The 23277-nt window shown below is 43.1% G+C and overlaps 2 protein-coding genes across 3 annotated transcripts in view; one reads left to right on the top strand and one right to left on the bottom strand.

The window, feature by feature from the left end:
• Ada2a (Transcriptional adapter 2A) overlaps nt 1-23277 on the bottom strand; it is a 40782-nt gene that overhangs the window by 16081 nt on the left and 1424 nt on the right. The window lies entirely within an intron of this gene.
• Nucleotides 1940-23261, top strand: Nep2 (M13 family metallopeptidase neprilysin 2). Of its 2 annotated transcripts, none has more exons than XM_011150984.2 (10): nt 1940-2347; nt 13473-13618; nt 16561-16662; nt 17120-17365; nt 17715-17926; nt 18136-18312; nt 18500-18994; nt 19314-19605; nt 19804-20054; nt 20586-23261. In XM_011150984.2, exons 1-10 carry the CDS (start codon nt 2316-2318, stop codon nt 20922-20924), a joined length of 2292 nt encoding a protein of 763 aa, XP_011149286.1. In that variant the 5' UTR covers nt 1940-2315; the 3' UTR covers nt 20925-23261. The 2 variants fall into 2 exon arrangements, with proteins under 2 accessions (XP_011149286.1, XP_011149285.1); XM_011150983.2 differs by having other exon boundaries at nt 16528-16662.

The following is a 23277-nucleotide window of genomic DNA, read 5'->3' as shown; positions in this document are numbered from 1 at the left end:
ACGGTATAGCCAGTCAATAGGCTATTGAGGATCATTATGTGCAAACTGGCAAATTACTATATACAAGGCTGTACAATCGAGTCAGATGAATAGAAAATGAATAGAAAAATCACCTCCTGTGGAGACGAAATTATTATCGACATTAGTCTGCCCTTTTCTCTAATTTATGTAATTTTCCCTATGCAATTCTTCTACACAAAGAACCAGATTTCAACCAGATTGACGATTCTAACGTGAAATTAGATTCATGCAAGCAGATGGTAATTCTACAAATGTTGATTGACAAAATGTATCAAAGCTTTGAAAATTTAATTAAAAAATGAATTTTATCCTACACACAATTTATAATTTAAGCAGCAGTAACATATGAGTTACGTAAACAAAGTTTAACTTTATCGAGACACCTCCGATCTCTCTCTCTCTCTCTCTCTCTCTCTCTCTCTCTCTGTCTCTGTCTCTCCTCCCTCTCTGCAAATCAAGAGAACACAATCATGTAAATCCACCAAAGTTCAATTTGCGAAGCCATAAGCTGATCATCGTGTCGGTACGATCGACATCTATACGCGCACTTTATGTAAGTTCAAGTCTTATTAACTAGGTTCTCCAGTTATAAAGCTGGATTTCCGTCCTTGTTTAGAGCACACCGTTGAAGAGTTTCGAGGTTGTTTCTGTAACAGCGGACTTATCGCTCGCACGTAATGCTTTTAAAGGGTGCAGCGAGCCAAGTTCCGGAAACTCGGCCAAATCCACGCACATTATTTGATAGCAAACTCGCGCAAACTCATTCAAGGGCCGTTAACCCTTAACCCTCTTTATGAATATTTCCTATTTTCTCAAGATTTCTACGATATTATTGAGGACGTTCATGAGTTCACCGTTCTCGGTATAATTATTGATATGATCTCGACGGGGTTAATCCCCCGGAATTAAGTAATCATAAATATTCTGAAATATGCTATCTCAATAAATAAAATGACCATATGAGGGCCTGAGATGCTATTAGATATTAGATGCGTGAAATGTTAAATCATAGTAAACAAAGTTATTTAAATAGCAAGCATTTCGATTTCAATTACTCGAATCTCTCGGGATTACAGAATTATTCCTTTAACGGACGTGCGTCAACTTCATAGCGTCCCTTTAATTTCTAAATCGACAAATCGAAATTATCGCGTGCGCAGTAATAAGGAAATATCTCCTTGCTATTCAAATCGGCTTCGTGAGTCAGTAATACTACGTACGTATACTTATCACAGCTGATTCACTGCATAAGATTAGAATGAAGAACACAGTTTCGGATATTTTTGCGACTTGATTTCTACTCTCATCGATATCTAAACTATTCGAATGTAGTAGCGTAACACGAATGATCTACAAAAATGTAGGACACCATCTTAGAAAATAGATCATTTGTAACACGTATTTATACAAGTTTTTATGTGAAAATTAAATCGAAGGTACACAACGAACTTTCTCTGCCACGAGATAAATTTTTCGATTTTGTGAAATGAAAAATTAATAATATCGTTCGCGTTTTCAATAATTTTCAATAACTTCTAATAACTTGGCAATATATATTGTCAAATTCGTTCAATAAACAGCTATCAAAAAATGCGTGCGTATAAACGAAAGAAAATATGTTTATCTTCTATAATGAACTCCTTCGAATTTTCTTTCTTTTTTCTCTAACAGTTACAAAACAATTAAAATGCTTTCTGCGATTTTAGAAAAAAATGTACCCTTTTGATTTTTCGCTACAATTTACCTAGCCTATCGAGGAAATATTTTCCTCGATGGAAACCTACGAGAGAGAGAGAGAGAGAGAGAGAGAGAGAGAGAGAGAGAGAGAGACAAAGAGAGAGAGAGGGAAAGAGAGGGCGTGGAGGGAGGGAGAGGACGTTTAAATACGAGCAGAAGCGCGCGCGCTACTTCAGTCCGGCACTAACAGTCGAAACTGATTCGTATCCTGATCTCAAAAGAAGGCTACGATCTCTTGGCAGCCTTCTTTCTTGTCGATTTTCTTCTCAAAGAGATCACCGAGAGAGGAAAACGAATAAGACAAGAAGCTCTCTCTGAGAGCAGGAGATATCGAGGAGGAAGGAATGAGATAACCGCACAGGAACACGAGAAGAAGCCGCCGATATTCCTCTGACATTCCGGACGGCGGTTTTTCGATAAAATCAAAAAGCCGGATTGAACACAACGGGAGAATCTAAGACGAGCGTAGTGTGTTTCTTTTTGGTGGTTATGTGTTAGTGAGAACCGACGAGAATACAAGGCAAACGTGGCATAGAAGCAACAGTCTACTAGTCGCTATGACCAACAGCATGAAGCAAACGGTTATCAAGTAAGTTTGCCACAATTGTTATTTGTCGGGGACAGCAATAGCGACGAGAGGATACTCGCGAAAATGCATTCCTCGAGCGATTTTTCCCTGCTGCTGTAGCCGCTGCTGAGCGTTCTAACTATAATTAATCAACTTGTACGATGTAATTTTGATGACATAACTTTGATGGCAAACCGGAAATAAAAAATACGGTAATGTTCCAATAAGGATAATCATAATTTAAGAAATAGCGGATAAAAACAATAGCGCAAGTCATTGTAATACCGTAATATATTACATCTCATGGTTGTCGATTTCACAAGCTCCGCGAATCTTTTTGACCAATGTGAATCGCCCCAATTCTCACGCATGCGTGTGAATCCTTAAAACATAAATCTACGATCGATTTATCCACAGATTATCTAACGGAAATTGCAGAAATTGAAGAAATTCTCGGTCACGAGCGATCGTGAGAATTCGACAATTTCACGAGTCGAGAAACAGTGCGAGAGAGCGACCGAAAGTTGCACATTTCATGTCATTTTGAGCAAACCTTGTATTACGTTCGATGCCTGGGCCAGCAATTTTCTCACAAGTATTTTCTCGACTTTTAAGTAATCACATGAGGAACTTGCGCGTTTATATGAAAAAAAAAACGCGTGCCTTGCAGCAGCAAACTACTACTACTACTACTACTACTGAGCCGTCGTCGCTCACACCGGAACACTCCTCGCGTTCTTTTCTCCCTTTTGCCAATGTATATTAGCGAAACCTTGCTTTTACCGCGGCTACAGTCGCGGACTTATGCAACGTTGTTAAAAACTGGTCGTCCGGTGAAACCAGGTGAGATCAATCGCACGGTAGAGGCGCATTTCATAAGAGATGAAAGTCCTTACTTGCGATAACGATTTCTATCGATTGTTACGATCATCATATCGGTACGCCCATGTATCGAATGATCATCGAACAATTTTCTTCTTTTGCGAGAACAAAAATTCCGTGCACGTGGGTATATAACGTGGGAATGTCAAGTAGCCGGGAGCTAAAACGACGTTACAGTCACACACGTGGCGTCGCAAAATGAAAAAATATATGTCCTATTTTTACAGATATCGATTTTTGCATTCTCACCACAAACATTCCACGCTAAAAGAGTACGACCGTATACGATCCTGAATGTTTAATATTCATGAGATTCATCATGACTCTTTTGTTCCAGTGTGCGAATTCATAAAATTTGATATGTTCCCGAGTTGGAAAATTCTCACTTTTCACGGACTAATGCCGGAAGAGAAGATTCACGCTCGGCTCCGTGATCACGATTCGCGTCGCCATAAGCATCGCTCAACATGACAATACGTTACTTACTTTCATGTAATTGCATTGGATATACGTTACTGAATTTAAGATACATGGCCATACATATGCAAGTACTGTACACACTGACAATCGCGTCGTATTATTCTAACTTTACGATCATTACGTAACGCGACATTGCCTCGCAGTTATTGCAAACGAGCTTCGCGATATGTAAATGTTGCAGGTGCCGAAGGCTGCAACTGCAAATCGATGACTGAAAGAGGAAATACGATAACGTCATATATTCGCGCATCTCGTTCTCATTCGTCATTCGTGATTCGACTTTTGCATCATCATCTTTGTCCATTTTCAAATGGTTACCACTCACACTACGCTGTACAATGCGGCATCTCGTCGCCTCTCTCGTCGATTCGATAATTACGATGTGGATAATAACTGACTGCAGAATCGATCGGAATTCACGTTAAAAAGCGAACTGATCATTCGACTACACAGGCGTTCCGATTAAAGTCCCCTCCCCCCCCGCCCGATTAAGCGGTAGTTGCCGCATAATGCATCTTGAATCGCCGCGCGAATAAGAGAGCGCCCGATGCCCGAGATCTCGCGATTTCAATGCACGCAGGCCGCGCAAGCCGATGATAAAACGTATCCAGGCATTGATGTTACGCCGAGGGCCAGGCCGGCTATCGCACAGAGAAACGGTGAGGAAAAGAACGACGGCTCGAGGAAAAGAAATCCGCGAAACATCGCTGCGAAACTAAAATATCTAGCTGATTAATGTGTGCGATTGTGCGTCTCTATCTTCCCGCCGATCTTGACCTTCCGCCTACGTGAAGAATCCATTGTAAGCTTCTCGCCCGGGGACAAACGTATCCTTCACGCGTCGCGAGGACACGGCCAAGTTTCGCATCGTGTCGCGACTCCTAAGCGCCGAGGACCTCGAATCGAGAATCCGGGATCGTCCAAGAATCTCGTATGAATCGCCCGCGCGTCGTCGGAGGGACGGTGTAATATTTAATTACAACGTTACACGTGCGAAACATTTGTCGGAGACCGCGCGCAGCATTTAATGAGACTAAAAAAGCGTCGTCAAAGATTTCGGCTCGCCCTCGACTATAACGACGATTTATACGCTTCGTTGAGTGCTCTCAACGGTCGTTAGCACTCCATTTTAATTGCCCAACAGGAAGGTTACAACTCGTGACTTCGTGATTTCTAATTGAAGACTGAATGTCGTTATTATGTAATGCGGATCAAATACCTGCTTATCGCTGAAAAATTACAGACCGATTAAAGATCGCGTAGCGATTCTAAAGGAATTTTTACGTATTACATGTTATGCGATTTTTACTGAGGAGTAAAAATACAGACTATCTGATACGAGCGAAATCTGTCTTACGGCGACTAGAAACTGCTACTGCAGGGAAGTAATTCCGTATGCTGAGAGAGAGACCGACACGTGGCGAGTGGCGAACTTGTCGAACTCGCAAACGTGAACGAACGAACGAACGAACGGTCGGTTGTTTCAGCGCGGTGTTCGCTCAGGTGAAAGTCTCGCGCAAGGTGCGCCGAGCGTTGGAAGCGTTTATGTTTCATGGTGCAAGTTTACACACAAATGTCGGTCTCCGTGTTTATTACGCGTATCACGACAGCGCGATACATGCAACGTGTGTGCGTAAAACTCGCACGAGCGGGCGGATCCATTTAATTTCCTCGCGAGAATAATCGTCACGTCAGAATCGATTTCACGGGACTTGAGTGGTAAACTTAGCGACGAATATCTTACGAGATATCTTATCGAGACGTACGCAGCGAAGATTAGCGTCGATCTCTCGCCCGAAGTGAGAGAGAAATTCGTATTATTCGTATTATTCGCGCGCCATAATGCGCTTATGAATGCGTATTATAATCTCTTGAATTATAATCACTTAACGTCAAATTTCAAATTATTTCTCTTCATTTCGCAAACACTCTCAAACACGAAGTGAAAAATTAATCTTTTTTTTTGCGCGGACGAGTAACCAACCGTACCATAATCTCGATATGGTAGTGTTGCGAATTTTATAACACGTTCTATAAATAATCTGTCATCAGAAACATTGTTAAACATTGTCTTCCTGAGCATAAAGAGAGTCGTTAACCTCGCATCTGACGAATCTCTCTCTCTCTTCTCGCACGTGCTGCGCAACGATAAGCCGGGATGCAAACTCCTAAATAATCTCTAAATAAACATCCGTGCAACCTTGTATCTCTTCGACTTAATTGCACAATCACGATTTCTCACTCGCTCTTTACAACGTCGCCTCCGTATATATTCTTCTACCTGCTAGCGATCGAACGTGCAATCAAACGGCAATAATTTCAGAATTCGTTATGCAAATAACGGTCGGATCGAGCGTCGTACCTACACTGCCCGATCGTTGAGAGTTATTGGCGACTGAATGGGATTAATCCAGCGCGACCCCGTTATATACGTCAGACAACACAACGATGACGAATACTCGTTGCAGTCCGAGACGTGCGGGTCAACATTGTTACGTTCGTTAAAAGGGCAACAACAGGGTGAAACCGCCCTGAGAGACAGGGAGGAAGGACAAACTCGTCGATTCGTCACTGTTGCGATTGACAGAATAGAAGCTGCAGCTTCTCGAACCCCTCGAGCCGTCGAGAAATACCGCACGAAATCGTTACATTTAAAAATATTTGCCAATTATCCGTTTTATTACTCAGCATGCTTTCTATCGATGTTCCGTTCACGTCAGCGCGACATCTCGCACTCGCTGGCTCAACTGGTGCGCCAGCTGAGCTGGCGTATGTTATCATTGCAAATATTTATTATGCCTGTTCTAATTATCCCCCGAGCGCAAAAAGAACGACGCATCTCTCCCGCGTGCTCCCGCGTTACGTAACCGCTGCTCGCGGAAGAGGAAGGAAAAATCTCTGATACGCGGGGATCACGTTGATGTATGTACAAAAGTATATAATCGTTTAGTCGCGCGACTTTTATTAAAGTCGCTCTAACAAACGACGAACGATAAAAATAGAGTATCTCGTAAAGAGGCGTAAGAAAATACAAATAGAATTGCGAAAGTATAATAGATACCGAAATAGATACAGAAATGCCGGCTCCCGAGCAGTGCTTTGCTCAACCGAGCCGAGTTATTTCCATATTTATCGCGCGCGTTGTGTGTTACCTGTGCGATATACAAAAGGAAGCATACGTAAATGAAGAAGAAAAAGAAGCGTCATGTAACTTGGACAAACAAATCGTGTTTATTTGTTCCCTCCAATCGCGTTCGGCACAACGATATGGTTGCAATGATGAAGCCGAGTGTGTTCGGCATTTCTTTGATCATCTATGTAACTCTGGCAGTTTTCATAAGTGTATCTTTAATTTCTCTTGACGTAATCGAGCGCCGCGAAATTTTCGAAGAGAGAGAGAGAGAGAGAGAGAGAACAGAAGAGCGACTGGAACTACTTTTCCTCTCGTGGGGAGAACGATTTCGTAAAACGCGCCAAATCGGCTGCAATTTAATTAATTGAAAGCGACGACGAAATCGTACGTTCCCTCGCGCGCGACGCCTCTCGCGGAAAGAACGAAAAGAAAAATATTGCGAAAGAGTCGGTTGAAGTTAAAAATCGCTGACCGCGGCTACCCTCACGTGACTGAGATTCGCAAATATTCGTGCAGTTACGTGACCATCGCATGTAATTGAAGCGAAAGAAGTGTTACAACACGAATCACGTATCTCGTATTATCGATACGAACGAGAAACTCCCGTGCGAATGTTAATTTTCGGAACGTATTTTGGCCGTCCAAGTCGTAAACATACGTTTCGCCAAACGTACGTTTGTGTTTGTGTCGCGTTTCGCAAGCGCCCGAAAAAGAAGTTTCAAAAAGATATCCGTTCGCCCGGGTGACGCAAAATACGCCAGCCGCGGTTAAATTGATATTCCAGGTGTGCTCGAAGGATCGTCCATCGCCAGTCAGCGCGATGTTTGCCAACGACGAGGATCGGAATTAATTTTGCGCGCTCAAAGGAGGTCTTCCTCCTGCCTACGGCTACCTTGTGGTGGTTTACGCAAGTCGCAGAGGTCGGCTGAAAGACGAAAGAGTTCGCGCTAATCCGCGCCAACTGCCGTAATCTGATAATTGAGTACGAAATTGCGAACGAAAAGCCTGCATTCGCGCCACGACTTGAGTATCCGCGCGACCTTCTCAGAAGCGAAAATCTACCGTTACACGTCCTTATCGTCATCGTCGTCGTTGTCGTCGTCGTCGTCGTAGTATCGCGCGCCCACTCAAAGTGGATTCTGGTCGACCTCATTACCGTACAACGGGAATATTGGGAACACGCGAAAGCTCATAATCGACATGCGCTTGTCACCAGTTCACCTGTCCCGTTAAAAAGACTATAGGCAACGCGCGGAATCTTCAATGACTTCTTTCAAACATGATTCTTTATGTTTTCGCATGAAGACATTTTGCACATCAAAGACATCAAGCCGATATCACACATTGGAAATAAATTTTTTTTTTGTTATCAGTCGATTCGTATCTACTTTGTAACGCGAATATGCAATTAATAGATATACGATTAATTTGGTAAAATTTGGTCATATACGTAAATAACATCGCGAATGTTTCCAGATTTTATTAATTTACCATTAATTTATTTATTTATTTACGGGACTAATTTATGTATTGTTTTTTAGAGTATTTTTAACGATAAGTATTTTAAAATATACGTAATTTTTTTCAATGTCTTGTTTTCTCGTCATTTTTCGTTTGAATTATTTATTTATCCCTGTTACTTGTTTTTCATGAAAAGATCGCTTCGACAAATAATATTGGATTCTCAAATCGTTTATAAATAAGCATACAAATACGGCATAATTTATCATATAATTGAGAATAATAAACGATCTAAAAATAAAATCGTTTAACCAAAGTTGCCCGCGTTGCTGACGTGCATAAGAAACGTATCATACATAACACACACACACACACACACGCTCGGTATGTCTAACGAGCGCTCACGATGGGGATTATCGCATACATTATGATACCGAGTCGAGTCCGGCAACAATGTGCTATCGTGTAATTTACGGGAATTGGAAAATTTACTATCATCAGCTACCCACGAGGAATCGTGCGACGTCGCGAGTGTGAACGAAGCCAAGGAATGAGACGAACGCGTGGAAAGATAGACGAATGAACCGCTATTTACTGACGAGCAATTCAAAACGAGCCATAAAGATAATAAGGCCACGATGTTAAAAATACGATGTACCTATCCACGTAACGAAATGGACGAACGAGGAGCATTCAACGAACTGCCAAGTTACGAAAAGATTACGAACGGCAATCAGTGATAAAACAAAAATTGTCAATGCCTTAAATCATCATGACAAACAATTATTCCAATAAACTACGATAAAACAAAGTGACGATGGAGGAGTATACCGCAAGTTTAAATCAATTAGTCTTTTTTTCTTTTCAAGAAAAAAAATAAACAAGACACCGAGAGAACTGATGTCTCCCTAACATTGCAGTCATATCATTAGCCAATATCGAACAATATCGCGGTCTCATTTTATGAATAAAAACGCACTTTATAGTCTACATTTTCCCACAGAAGAGAGCACGGAGGAGAAGCCGGAGGATCGTTTGTCACGTTCGTGCTCACCGCTGATGCGTGACTTGTCCTAACGCTTCCATCCGAGATACCCCGATATATCTTTAACGACACCGAAGACACGCGCAATACGAAAGAGAGAGAGAGAGAGAGAAAGAGAGAGAGAGAGAGAGAGAGAGAGAGAGAGAGTACGGTATCACAGTGTAGGTATAGAGGGAAGAGGGTCAGCAAGACGATTAAGAGGCGCCAGGTCATGGCACGTGAAGGCGATGTCGCGTTCGGTCGTTCGTGCGTCTCTTCGTTGCGACGCGACTCTCGGCGATGGCTTTCATCAGTCGGTCCTGCGACATAGTTTCGCGGTCGCGCCATTCCGTCAAAAGGCACCGCGTCGCGTGCACCGGTGAACGTGTCCGCGAAGATAGCGTGCATGCTCGGTGGAGGACACAGCGGGTTGTTCCGATAACGCACGTTTCGTCGCGCGCGTGCAAATTGATATCCTGGCGACGAGATACGCATGAACCGTCGTGAATAACGCATTCGGCAATCGAGGATCGGTTACCGCACGCTTCTTGTTTTAAAAATAGCATGTAAAAAGAGATGCATGAAAGATATAGAAGAATTTAGGAAAATGTATATACGGTAAAATATACGGTAATATGACAAAATAATAGTGTAAATAAGTAAAGAGTAACGGAGTTTCTTTCAGGCGCCATGCAGTGCCATGCAGGCATTAACATTAGCATTAGATGACGGAGAATCGTCCGACAACCCGGATACGATAGTCCCAGACCGCGCGACGACGATTTATTATTTCATCGAACTCAAAGAATTCCGCAATTCCGTACGATGAGTCGGAAAGGAACTTACGTAAACGCGAGGAATCAACGGTTTGTCGTCTCTCGCGCGGATAACGCGCGCAAGAAGCGAAGGCCTCGGGATTGATTTATCGCGGTACCTCGCTAAAAAGTAGCGCTCATTCGCGCTCATTCGTTCGGCAGCTTCACGTGACTCGCAACGTGTCGCTCGCGAAAATTCACGTGCCCCCCCCTCCCCATCCCCGTGTCTAGGGAAACGATTATACCCGGCATCGTAATGCCCACCGTAATTTTACTTGGCCATTATCGCGTTTATCTCGCGAGGTTATCGAAACCGGAATTTGCCGCCCGACCCGTGAGTACGTAAATTCGGACTCGCCGATTTGCGGGAATACACGGCGCGCGAGACGTGCGGACTTTTGTCGTATGCGCGTACACAACAACAAGTTCCGTCAGTCCAAACACACCGCCGAGCGCCTGTCAACAGTGACGACTTCTTCTATTCGTACATATATATATTATCCAATTCGACATTATATCTGATTACTCTCGTTATTTTCTCGTTTATCTTTCGGAAAAACGGAAAAAAGGAAAAAAAAAGAATGAAAAAAAAAAACTCGCGTCCTTCATCCACTCCGTTCGCTCGTTCCCAACTTGTCTCGAGCTGACGTCTCGAGAGACGGTTGCAAACTCTTCCTGAACGACAACAATAATAAACGTGTGATTACACGAAAGAAATTGCAATCGCGCAAATTTCGGCATCGACCCGGTCGGACAGCGCAGTTTCACCGCTAACGTCGTTAGCGCGATCTTGCACGTTCATTTCACACACTAGCCGCCTGATCGATCAATCCATCGCGACGATCCGACGACGAGACTTGATTACCTGCTTAGCGACGCGACAAATACACGGGCCGTAATCTCCCGTCGATTTACCTTGGGGTAAAATGCCGTAAAATCGGATAGGGACACCTCTCGATACCCGTCGACACTTGGCCGCGTCGCTGATACTTTGATATTTTGGCGCGCGGTGTTGTCCGAAAGGTTGTCCGAAAACGGTGTGATGTTCGCGAACTACCTCGACCAATAACCGGCGCAAATCTGTAATAATGTCTTGCAGAAACGATCGAGCGATAAAACGAGCGACGATGAAATATCAGCCTTTAGCGATCTTTCCGCGACGTTTCAACGATATCTCATTCGAACGCCAAGCGACATCGTCCATTTTTCCAACGCGAGATACGCGTTCACGGGAATGATTCTTAGATACGAGGCTCGACTTTCTTATAATCGTAAGAACGATCAGTCTGCGACGTTTCGAGAAGAAAGATCAGATCGCACGTATAACGCTGCCGCGCTTAATTAAGCGCGAGTGCACCTGGCGCGATGCCAGGCGAGTTTCGATTTTTCTCACGCTCCTATATATTCGTCAACTTGTTGTTGCTCCCCGTGGGAGGCTTCCGCATTAAATTCATTCATGCCGGGGTCAAGGGGTCAAGGCCGCGCACATCGGACGCGGACGCGGACAGGGCGTTGACTCCGATATTACGCGATAGAGGATGTCTCGGTGTGTCGTTGCATCTCTCGATGGGGTCAATACACCCGTTGCATTACGCGCTATGAGTTCTATTATGCGCTCTCTATCGCGCCTAAGTACCTGCATTTATGCGACACGTATGTCACTCGTCGCGAAACGACCCCGAGCGTGGTGAAAAAAACGCCGGATATCAAAGAGATTTTCTTTATCTCCGGGTGCGTTACTACGCACACAATTTGACGATAAGGAGACGCGAATTGTGCCAACAGCGCGGCGACTTTTCAAACGGTAGCGAGAGCTGCCGGCGAATTACGCGCGGCTTTCGATGATCAACGGCAAGTCGATTCTAATTAACCGCTGTTACATCACCGGCCGTGCGTTGTCGTTGCATTGCGCAACCTCTCCCATCGTGAAGCCGCGAGAAAAAGATAGGAATTACCGGTCGAGTTGAAAGTTAACGATCAAACTCGCCGCGTCCGAGAGGATCGAAAACGCGTAATGGCGTTACGCAAAGAAAAAGCAATGAACCGACTCATCTCCTCTGTGTCGCGTGTGCCGAAGGCACAAGGACGATTCTTCGCCGGCTGGACGAGACCGATTATAGCGACTCGACGAATGACACGTCGAAAGAGCGTCTCGCGGTCGCACATCCGGTTATCGGTTCGCGTTCCGACAAAGTATCGCGCGAGGATTTTACGCGCTGCGCGATAACTCGCGGGACAACTGTAAAAATAAGAATAAAACGCAGCACAGCTGAGACGAAGATAAAAGTCCTACCGAGCGGCGGCGGCGGGAAGAAGGATCGACGCCTGAGCGCCGATTGCCTTTCGCTCGCCGCGAATTGCTCGCAGCGTGAAAGACGGCAATTCTCTCGGCGCGCGTGCGAAAAGCGATCCATAAACTCCGACGGCCGCTAACGGCACCGACACGCTTTGCGTGCTTTGGTCCGCGAACTGGCGTTTTACTACGCGATCGATGACTGTTCCGCGATGCGCGATGTAATAACACGCGAACGGTCGGTTCCGGCGTCGATTAAAAATCAGGAGATACGCCAGGCGTTCGCGGCTGTTCCACGCTGTGCGCGTGAGACATTTTTTAATTTGTAAATAACTGCGATCGGTCAGCCTAGTTCCCGACGACCTACGCTCTCGCCCCCCCCCCCCCATGCATTTCACAAACGAAGCTTGTAAAAATATACCGCGCGATATGTATATAAAATACAGCCGAGTGAGTGCACACGGCTGTATATATTTTATTTATTCATAGAACATGCACAGATGAACAACGTCGCGTTTCACACCGCGAGATCGCGGTGAGAAACTCGCGAACATCGTGCGAGTTGCAGCGCGTTGTTATTAACATAATTGCTGCAACGCAAGGATTCTGCAGGCGGAGGAGGCACGGTCGTTTTATAATCATGTTATTCAAACACAAGTAATCAAGATATAATGCCGCATATGCGGCCGCGAACGCATGAAATAACGCTCGGGTAGTTACATAATTATTGTTAAATCAGAAACTCGCTAGACAAGTCTACGGAATAACCAAGGAACAAACACATCTTCGTAAGCCTCGCAAGCCTACCTTCGTCTTCGCAAAAGCAACCGTAAATTTATAGTTGATGTTTAGGTGCTACAAAGAAATCATTCGTTCGTCGTAGGCACCACGTAAGAAAAAAAAAAAAAAAGAGGAAAATACAAAGCTATCCTGCTGGCACTCTGTTTTACGCTTGTGCACTAATACTCGTAAAAGACTCGACTTGTATGCGTTTCTCTTTAACGACCGCTGTTCGATCTTAATTGTGTCGTTTCTTTCATTCTGCCGTTCCTTTGCAGAAACCCGACATGGTGGAAGAGGCGGTCCGGTTTGGAACGCGGGTTAACGGTGATCGCGGTTTCCGGGTTCCTCTTATGCATCGCTTTAGCGGTGGCACTCGGAATTTTGGCGAGCAACACGACATGCAGCAGCAAGCCCGAAACCGGTAAGAGTATTCACTTTTCCAGCGAGCGACACGCAATCGTACCGCACATATCGCATGTCGCAAGTGCACACTGTATTGTCTAGCGGACACAAAAGCGAGATTCGCATTCTCCTCCTTCTCAACTTTGTGCTAAAGCCGAAAACACGCGATGCATGTGCAAATTAGAACAAATTGCCGCAGGACTCTGATCTTTCTCAGCCTAAAAGCCTAAACGTCGTCGGAGACGACATCGAGCAGTATTTTTCACACTTTCAAAGATACTTTTCACACAAGTACGTCACAAAAAGTATGTCGGAAAAGAAGTCTGAATGCGAGTTTACGTCTTTTCTGTCGCATGGCACATATTGGCCGCGCGCACGATAACGAATCTGTCTTTTAGAACTGTTCAAACTTTGCTTGTAGGAAAGCAATTTGCTTATTTTCTCGGTACGAAAAATAACGACATACTTTCCTTCTTTTACACGCGACAATGTCGCGTGTAATCAATATCAAGATTCTCAGAAGAAATTACACTTTATTGCCTTTTATCCTCTTGAGACACGTAAATTCATAGATTCGCACGTATGCATGTAACAGTGAAATTTCACTCGCCGTCGTTCCAAGACACGCGTCTGTCTCTCATTGCGACAAAGACGTATCTTTGTAACGACTGTGTTACTCGACGTTGTCCAATCGCATTAATCATTAATAGCTCAAGGAAAGTTGCCGGTGACGGGCAAGTCACGATTCCCGCGAGTATATAGTAGTCGCGAGCCTCTCTAATGACTTGTGCGATAGGTGGCTTTGTTGCAAAATATACACAGTCAGTCTACGCGACGCGACTAGTTATTCAAATTTAGGCCCATACTCTGGGCCTTTCTTTCATCGCTAAAAGTGATTCTAAAAGTGTAATCAGGCGGCTTATACGCGAGCCACTTTTATAGTCACTTTTGACGATAAAAAAAAGTTGCGGAATATGATGAGCCTTAGTCCTCAACGTTAAAAATATCCGTATCCGCATTCACGTTTCATTCATGTCAAGTTTGAGTTACTTATCAGAAAGAACAAACTTACGATAAGAACGTTTCTGATAAAAATTATCAAAAGGTAATTTCTAACACGTAACAACTTTAATTGTTCAGCAGACTTGTTTGTGTCGTCCTGTGTAGGTATTCTTCCTGCGTAGGAATAACGGAATGGTTTTTCACGACCCGAAAAAGTTTTTACTGGAAGGAGAGAAATATATCAAGCGTGTAATAAAAGATACTTTAAAGAGGAGCTCGTTAACTCGTCTTTTTGTCGGGGGATTTTAATGGAGGGACTTTAATTGAATTTAAATCACACGCTTTTAAGTGCAGGCTTTAATTACCGTTACAGACGTATCGCTGAGATCATCTCGCGGATACGCGCGCGCTGTTTTTCTCTGATATTTCGGAGAGAGATAGGATTCGCGTTCTTTTCTTTTTTTTCTTCAACGATCCATGCGACAAGCAGCGATTACGTTTACGATCGAAGCCGCCCAATAACGGTATGCGTCCGTGTCGTAAAAACAGTTTTAACTGTACGAAAGAGTGAGGCGCGATATTGCAACGTGGTGATCGTAAACTTTATTCATACGAGTTCGTGTCTCGTGTATTAAAGCGCTCCACCAAGCGCTCGTTAGACGAAAGAAAACGTTACAGAGGCGCTACGAAAATAATCCGATCGAATTTCAGAAAACATTATTATCCGATCGTCAACGCAGGTCTTGCGTTTTTTCGCCGTTATTCGCTGCGTTATTTGCGATCGAACTTCGAAAGTAAAGAGAACAGAAAGAATTTGTTGGATCAATTTTTACATTTCTCTGGAATGAATTTTCCTTTCATTTTGATTCAAGGATTGAGATAGAATAAGCCGCCGTTGCCGTTTTAAGTCTGGTATTTTCAGCCGCGCAGGGAAATATCGGAAGGAAGGATCTGTCAGTCGAAGATTATTCTTAGAAACAAAAGAATGAAATTATTACTTTACTGTAGTCGAAAGCTTCCGTCGGATCGATCGACGCACAGTTATCAGTGTAAAAAGTAATCTCCTCGTGAAGAGGCGAGACACATTTCGAGAAAATCAAACGAGAAACCACGGCGGCCTAAAAAGTAGCGACAGGATCGTGACGTATAAAATCGAAGTGACGTCAACGAGAGTGGCGAGTCCGACGCACTTGGATATTCTTACTGAACAAACGTTTTGAGAATTACTCAGCCGCTACGGGGTTTGTTGTTTACAAATGAACGGTAGACGGTTAGTTCCCACCAGTTTACAATGCGCGCACCCCCGTCGCGAATACTCCGATCGCGCGTCGGAGTGACGTTACGCAAAAACATCGATCGTCTGACGCATCCGAGATATTTTCGGGAAATCTCCTGAAGAAACCAAGCGATACGAAAACAACGCACGGTGGCTGCCGACGTAGACGCCGCCTTTTGCCACGAGAGAGAGAGAGAGAGAGAGAGAGAGAGAGAGAGAGGGAGAGAGAGCACGTGGTGGTGAGTTACGTACATAAGCCGGCGATGAGTAGTAACGAATGAAACAGCGCGCGACGTTCACACGAGCACACACACACGCGAATTAATTAATCGGCCACGCGCGCGTGCGCGCGCACGATGGAGGGAGCTCCCAGTATTGTATTGTTACATTAACTTAGCATGTATGAAGGAAGGAGATTGAGTTTCGGTAGGTCACACTTCAGACAAAGATAAATCCGTAGTCTAATCGCAGAAGTACGTATAAGCGCAACAATATAACGCTGACCGCTTGAATGAGAGATAATGGATCGGAGTTTGTTGTGTATGCACTTTAAGTTTTATCGTAGTGCTTGTGCTTCGCACTCACTAATTTATCACCGTTACGCACTTGTTTCTTTCTCGCAATCGCACCTGCATCCTGCACGAGAATAGAACCCGCTAATGCAGAGATGCTACCGTCCACAGCCGAGGCGTTGAGCGGCTCAAATATGCCAAAGGGCATCCAGACCGTGGAGAAAAGCCCGGAATGCAATGATATCTGCATGACACCGGGATGCGTTTCTACAGGTCAGTAAAATACACGGCGATGTTTGAACATCGCAATACGTTTTCCGATATTATACTTTCACTATAAATAGGAGATGCTTATTGCGTGCGAAATATCCTCGTCTTTGACTCGCTCCAGAATCGCTCCAGAATCGCTCCAGAATCGCTCGGAAATTTAAACGGATAATTTCCGGCGCTCGGTTTTTGTCGCATTTTCCTCGATAAAAGTCGATCTTACGATTTTACGGCTAAAAAAGTAAGTAGTAAGCATTCGTTGTAACGTGTGACAATGTTTACTTCCCAAAGATGCTCCGGCAAAATACAAGCTCAGATATTTAAACTTTCATACGCAATAAGTTGATGTCGCGACACAAGCGAGGGATAAATAATCTCCTCCTCGCCTCCACGCCTCCAGAAAGAGAATAAGAGATAACCAGTTGTACTAATCTACACGACGTAATATGCACACGCAACACAGCCTCGCAGATATTGAAAAACATGAACCCCGACGTGGAACCCTGCGATGACTTTTACAAGTTCGCCTGCGGCGGCTTTCTCGACACTACGATCATTCCTGACGACAAAACTAGCGTCAACACATTCTCCATCATCGTCGACGACCTCGAGGAGCAACTGCGATCTAGTATCGAGCAGGACGATCTTCCAAACGAGCCGAGGCCGTTTAAGCTCGCCAAAAATTTCTACAAGGCTTGCATGAATAAAAGTAAGCAAGCTATCGTACGACGATCACTTTCTCACACCGCACCAGAAGACTCGGAAAAGCGCGACAGACTTTTCCAACGAATTCGACGAAATGAGAAATTACATTCGGAACTAACGAAACCTTACGAAACTATTAACCCTTCACCCTTTTGCACGAAACTCTCTCTCTGCTCCGATAAAGCACCGATACAAAAAAATTTTTAATCGCGTAACGACAGACATCTACGACAGAGATTTTATAAATCATAAAGCAGTCATAAGTCGAAGTCTAAGTGACGCTCAGTCGCGGGATTTTGTTTGTAATATCTATGGAACTGTAAGTCTCGCATTAAAACACTACTTTCTTCCAGCCGCTATCGAGAAGCGAGGCCTGCAACCGTTGCTGGACAATCTGAGAAAACTCGGTGGCTGGCCGGTTCTGGATGGCGACCGATGGAACGATGGCGATTTCACGTGGAAGGACTTCGTCTACCGATTCCGCAAACTGGGCTACTCTGTCGACTACTTCATCGATTTCGGTGTCGGCGTCGATTTGAAGAACAATTCGAGGCGTTTGATCGATGTACGTTGCCGCTAATAAGCCCCCCCCCCCTCCCGCCCTCCCCCCCCAAGCGAAGGGACTTCGCTGGAACAAACGCGCGCGCACAGACAAAGACCATCATTTACAATTAGAAATGCAACTTGGCGTGCAAACTCCGTAAATTATGGACTTTCATTCTAAGCCGTGCGACAAACTCCTCGCATGCTCAACTAACGTTTACGTTCACACAGCTCGACCAAGCAGCCCTCGGGCTCTCTCGCGAATACCTAATCAAGGGCTTGGACGAGAAAATCGTCCAGGAATATTACAAGTACATGGTGGACATTGCTGTAATCCTCGGTGCCGACCCGCAACGAGCCAAGACGGAATTGAAGGAATCGCTCGAATTTGAAATCAAGCTCGCAAACGTGAGTCATTATACGTGACGTCATTGTGAAAGTAGAAAGATGTAGAGTCGCTATAAAGGTACGTCCTCTCTGTGCCGGACTAGTATTCCATCGTCTATTAACGAAGATATTGCGGCACGGACATTATTAATTGGCATCAATTGAAGTGTAATCTGTCGGTATTAATTGGCGAATCTAATATGCGCAGATCTCTCTACCCAACGAGAAACGACGGAACGTGACCCTTCTGTACAATCCCATGACTATAAACGAGCTGTCCCTTACTTATCCCAGCATACCATGGCGGGAATACTTCGATACTATTCTCGCGCCTCAAGCTCGTGTAAATCGGGACGAGGTGATCATTGTGAACGTACCCAGCTATCTGAAGAGCTTCGAGGATCTGATCCAGCATACGTCGAAAAGAGTGCAAGCGAATTACGCGTTTTGGAGGGCGGCCGCCGCATCGGTCAGCTATCTTACAGACGATATCCGGAAGAGACAACTCATGTACACGATACATTTGAACGGTAAAACGGAGAGAGAGCCGAGGTGGAAAGAATGTGTCGATATAGTATCCAGCAGTATGGCGATCAGCGTCGGCTCGATGTACGTGAGAAAGTACTTCAAGGAAGACGCGAAGAAAACCGCGCTCGAGATGGTCGCCGATATCCGGGAGGAATTCACAAAGATTCTAAAGAAGGTGAGAAGAGAAGAGAAACGCGAATACTGAAAGTTGATATCGCGGGGGACTGAAGTCTCGAGATTGATCGCGTCTCGATGTCCTCCTTATCTAGAGAATGGAAATCTTGGAAATATAAATCTTAATGTGATGTTACTTTCAACTGGGACTATTGAAGTCTTGAAAACGGAATTCTCGACGTTTCTTTATCGACAAATTAAAATCTCGAGAGAACGAATACTTTCTATAGCTGCTGTTAGTTGTAGAAAGTATCCTGTGAACACTGTGTGCGCGTGTTTCTTTGATCAATCTTTCGACACGAGGTTGCACGCGTTTCTAGGTGGAGTGGATGGACGAGAACACGAGACTGAACGCTTTGGACAAAGCAGCCGGCATGGTGTCACACATCGCTTATCCGGATGAGCTGCTGGATGACAAAAAGTTAGACGAGTTCTATTCGCGACTGGAATTGAATTCTGACGATTATCTGGGAAGCATTTTGAACCTGACGATCTTCGGGACAGACTTTTCTTTCGGCAGACTGAGAAAACCGGTGAACAAAACCGAGTGGATCACTCACGGAAGGCCAGCTATTGTAAACGCTTTCTATTCGTCGATCGAAAATAGTATTCGTAAGTGTTCTCCGAGTATTTTCATGCATTTCAGAAAAAAAAAAGACGCAATTATTAAAATCTCGCATCTATATTCCCGATCGATTTCCCGACCGATTTTAATTGAAAAAATAAAGGATTTAAAAAAAAAATCTTAGTTATCCGCGTGCCGAATTATCGACGACTATTCAACCACGACGTGCGAATTTTCTCTTTCAGAATTCCCCGCAGGCATTTTGCAAGGCACATTCTTCAGCAACAATCGACCTCGCTACATGAACTATGGCGCTATCGGTTTTGTCATCGGTCACGAGATTACCCATGGTTTCGACGATCAAGGCAGACAGTTCAACAAGGAAGGTAATCTCGTCGATTGGTGGGATCCACATACGAAGGAGCAATACCTCAAGAGAGCCGAATGTATAATCAACCAATATGGAAACTACACTGTGAAAGACGTTGGCATGAACGTAAGGCGAATCTTATATATTCATTTCTGCTTATCGTTCCTCATTGCTCCTCACTCGCCGCTTTTTCACGTCGCATTCGCGCTACATAAAGACACGTACTGAATAATCGCAAGAATAATTCTCATTCAAGTCGATTCATTATATGCCACGATATACCGCACGAATGCTATAATGGAATATTCAAGTGCGATAAGAGTATCGAATTACGACGATAAGTGAACTTTCTCATCGAGGTCATATATTCGTGCGCGCATGTACAAAATATCTCTTTCTTAAGCAGCGTATAACTACCCGAGCAATGGATCGTAAAATACGCAGTATCTCTAGAACGTCTCACGTCTCTCTATCGCAGTTATAAGTGAGAAAAAGAAAACGGATTTCCTTTATGTGTGAAATAATGACAGTCCTTCATACGTATATGCGTGAAAATCTTTTATATCGTAATAATTTCTCTCTCCTTCTCTCATGGATGGAAATTTTCAGTCGCGCGACTGCGCGACAATTAATCTGCATTATTTGATATTTTTATAGTTAAACGGAATAAACACTCAAGGCGAAAATATTGCTGACAATGGTGGCATAAAGGAGGCCTATCTCGCGTACAAGGAATGGGTCAAGCGAAACGGACGGGAACAAAAACTACCGGGTCTGTCCTACAGTCCGCAGCAAATGTTCTGGATAAGTGCCGCCAATACGTGGTGCAGCAAGTACCGGCCGGAAGCGATGAAGCTGCGCATCACAACCGGCTTCCACAGTCCTGGCGAGTTCCGCGTTCTGGGACCGCTTTCGAACATGGAGGAGTTTGCGCGAGACTTCAATTGTCCAGTCGGCTCTAAGATGAATCCCGCGAAAAAGTGTGCCGTATGGTAGATTTTAAATCAGAGAGAGACGAATCTGTTATATATGTACAACCGTTGAAAATCCTAGAAGGCGCGTTATTATGTCCCTTATTTTGTTGAAGTTTATTTCGCCAATATCGTTCCACGGCTTAGAAATAAGAGTAAAGTTATACGCGAATGCGCAATGTTATCTTTCTCTTACTCCCATAGCCGTAAAATATCGTCTGCTACTACAGACGTTATCATTCTCGAAACCATTATCGAATTGTTATTCTGTAGAATTTTGTGTCGCGTTTTGGAGTATTCTAGGATTCTTCTAGGGTTCACAAACTCCTAGGGTTAACAAACGGAAAGAGGAATCGACTAAACAGATGCAAAAAATTGGGGATAACGCACTTGTTCCCAATACACGGTACATTGTGTTGGACGCATCGTCGCAGCAGAAAATAATTTTATCAGTGACGACGCTGCTTAGAAGTGAAAACTGACAAATGTGCGACAGCACGATTTTGCAACAGCACGAGATGCAGAAAAAGAGATGAAAAAATTTGCTCTATGAGGAATCCATAAAAATCGATTCGACTTGCGCTCTTAGACACGCGGAATATATATGTATATTATATATACAAAATGCCCCGCTCTTATATCGCATTAATTTTTAATGACAGTTTCTTCGGCTTATTTGGCGTAGAACTTTCCTGAGCGAAAATATCGAGGAACCGATAATCTCCGAACTATAAACGATTGAGAAAAAAGATTCAAGAACATTTTTTCATTTCAAATTCTTGTATGTCCTACATTCTTTAATTAATTTCTGATCGAGATCTGATAGTTTGTTTTAATAAAATTTTAACAAAGTTTTAGAAATTTTGTTCTAAAGATTCGTTCTAAAGATAATGTAAACATTTAAAAAATTGCAGAAAAAACCGTTACCTACATTTTCGCTAAAGAAAAGTTCTCTCCAACTTGTCCAACTTCAGGAAATTCGCTATTACAAAGTAATGCAGTAGAAATGAGTCATTTTGTATATATCGTTTTTGGTAAAGAACTTTTATAAAAAGAAATCTATATCACGGTGCGCGTATGTAAATAGAAAGAAAGTGGAATATAACAACAGATTTAAAAGTTGATTAGTTCTACTCGTATGAAGTTTACTTCGTGTTAAAGGTCATTTAACTTTGATGTACTGAAGTCTTTGATGTACTCGAAGCATATGATAATTGTTATGCCAATGTCGATCTGAAATATTCCAACAACAGTAACAAAGTAAATCGTAGCATTACGCTCCAACGAATTATCCGACACGCTTGATCTAGTTTTTAATTAAAAATCTATATGATTGACACATTACATAAAAAAGAAATATCGGCAGCTTGATCAAAAATTCGACTTTCATATAATTGACTTTATATTTTTTTTTCCTTTTTTTTTCATTGATAGCTTTGTGAAGACTCGCTTCTTAGAGTAAATTTTTAAGTATTCAGTTGATGTGGAGATGAATATCCATAGGTTTATATACAAAGTGTCTCGTAAAATCCGGAATCAATAGTACATTTTTCAATAAATTTAATATATTTCTTTAGTAGAAATTATTTCAACGGAAACTGAAACCGTTGCTTGCTTTTTGCTACTTCATGAAGTAGCAAACACATAGTAGTATTATCGAGTAGCAACTGTAAATTCAACAAGTCACATTAATTTGTATTCAGATAAAATTTATTTTCTAATTAATTTAAATAAAACATCTTATCGAAATTGAATTCGCTAATATTTGGTCGCAATGTTAAATAGCATCAAATATTTCCTTAATTAATTAAACTTCTCTTTAAATTTTCGCAAATAGACATTTCTATTACTGTTACTCCTATCTTTTACGAGCCACATTTTGTACAATATATTATACATGCATTTGTACATGTATAATTTATATGTATAATTTACATGTATAATTTATACGTTATCGACATTATTCGAGAATTACCGAGTCACTTGTCAATCGTGTCGAGTGTGTTCTCGGGGACAAATTTATTAGTTGTATAGTTACCGTCTTTAAGTACTTAGGACAACTTATCACTAGTATTAAACGTAGCTATTTAACTACGAACGATTGAAGATGTGTTTGCGCAGTTGCGCTTTACAGCATATTTGTTGCGTCCATATGCACGCGTCGCGCAATACGATAATTTTACTGCGTTAAGCTCGATTGTTTGCCTTAGACGCATTTCGCAATTTTCATATTTATTACGATGACTATTTAGTCATCGAATATTATAAGTTTAGACAAACAGATATATAAGAGACATGTATCTTATGAAGTATTTGTTGAGTGTAAAAGTTTAATACAAAAGAGTCTCATGTAAATACCAAATTGTGTTTTAGAAAAT

Source organism: Harpegnathos saltator, unplaced genomic scaffold, assembly GCF_003227715.2.
Source record: "Harpegnathos saltator strain DR-91 unplaced genomic scaffold, Hsal_v8.6 scaffold791, whole genome shotgun sequence".
Lineage (NCBI taxonomy): Eukaryota > Metazoa > Arthropoda > Insecta > Hymenoptera > Formicidae > Harpegnathos > Harpegnathos saltator.
This window is presented reverse-complemented; position numbering and strand designations above follow the sequence as displayed.

Excerpts from the sequence above, each read along its gene's own strand:
- Nep2 (XM_011150983.2), top strand. The coding sequence starts at position 2,316 with ATGACCAACAGCATGAAGCAAACGGTTATCAA. Across the intron at positions 13,619-16,527 it reads CAGCAGCAAGCCCGAAACCG|AACCCGCTAATGCAGAGATG; the intron begins GTAAGAGTATTC and ends GCACGAGAATAG. Across the intron at positions 18,313-18,499 it reads TTGAAATCAAGCTCGCAAAC|ATCTCTCTACCCAACGAGAA; the intron begins GTGAGTCATTAT and ends TAATATGCGCAG.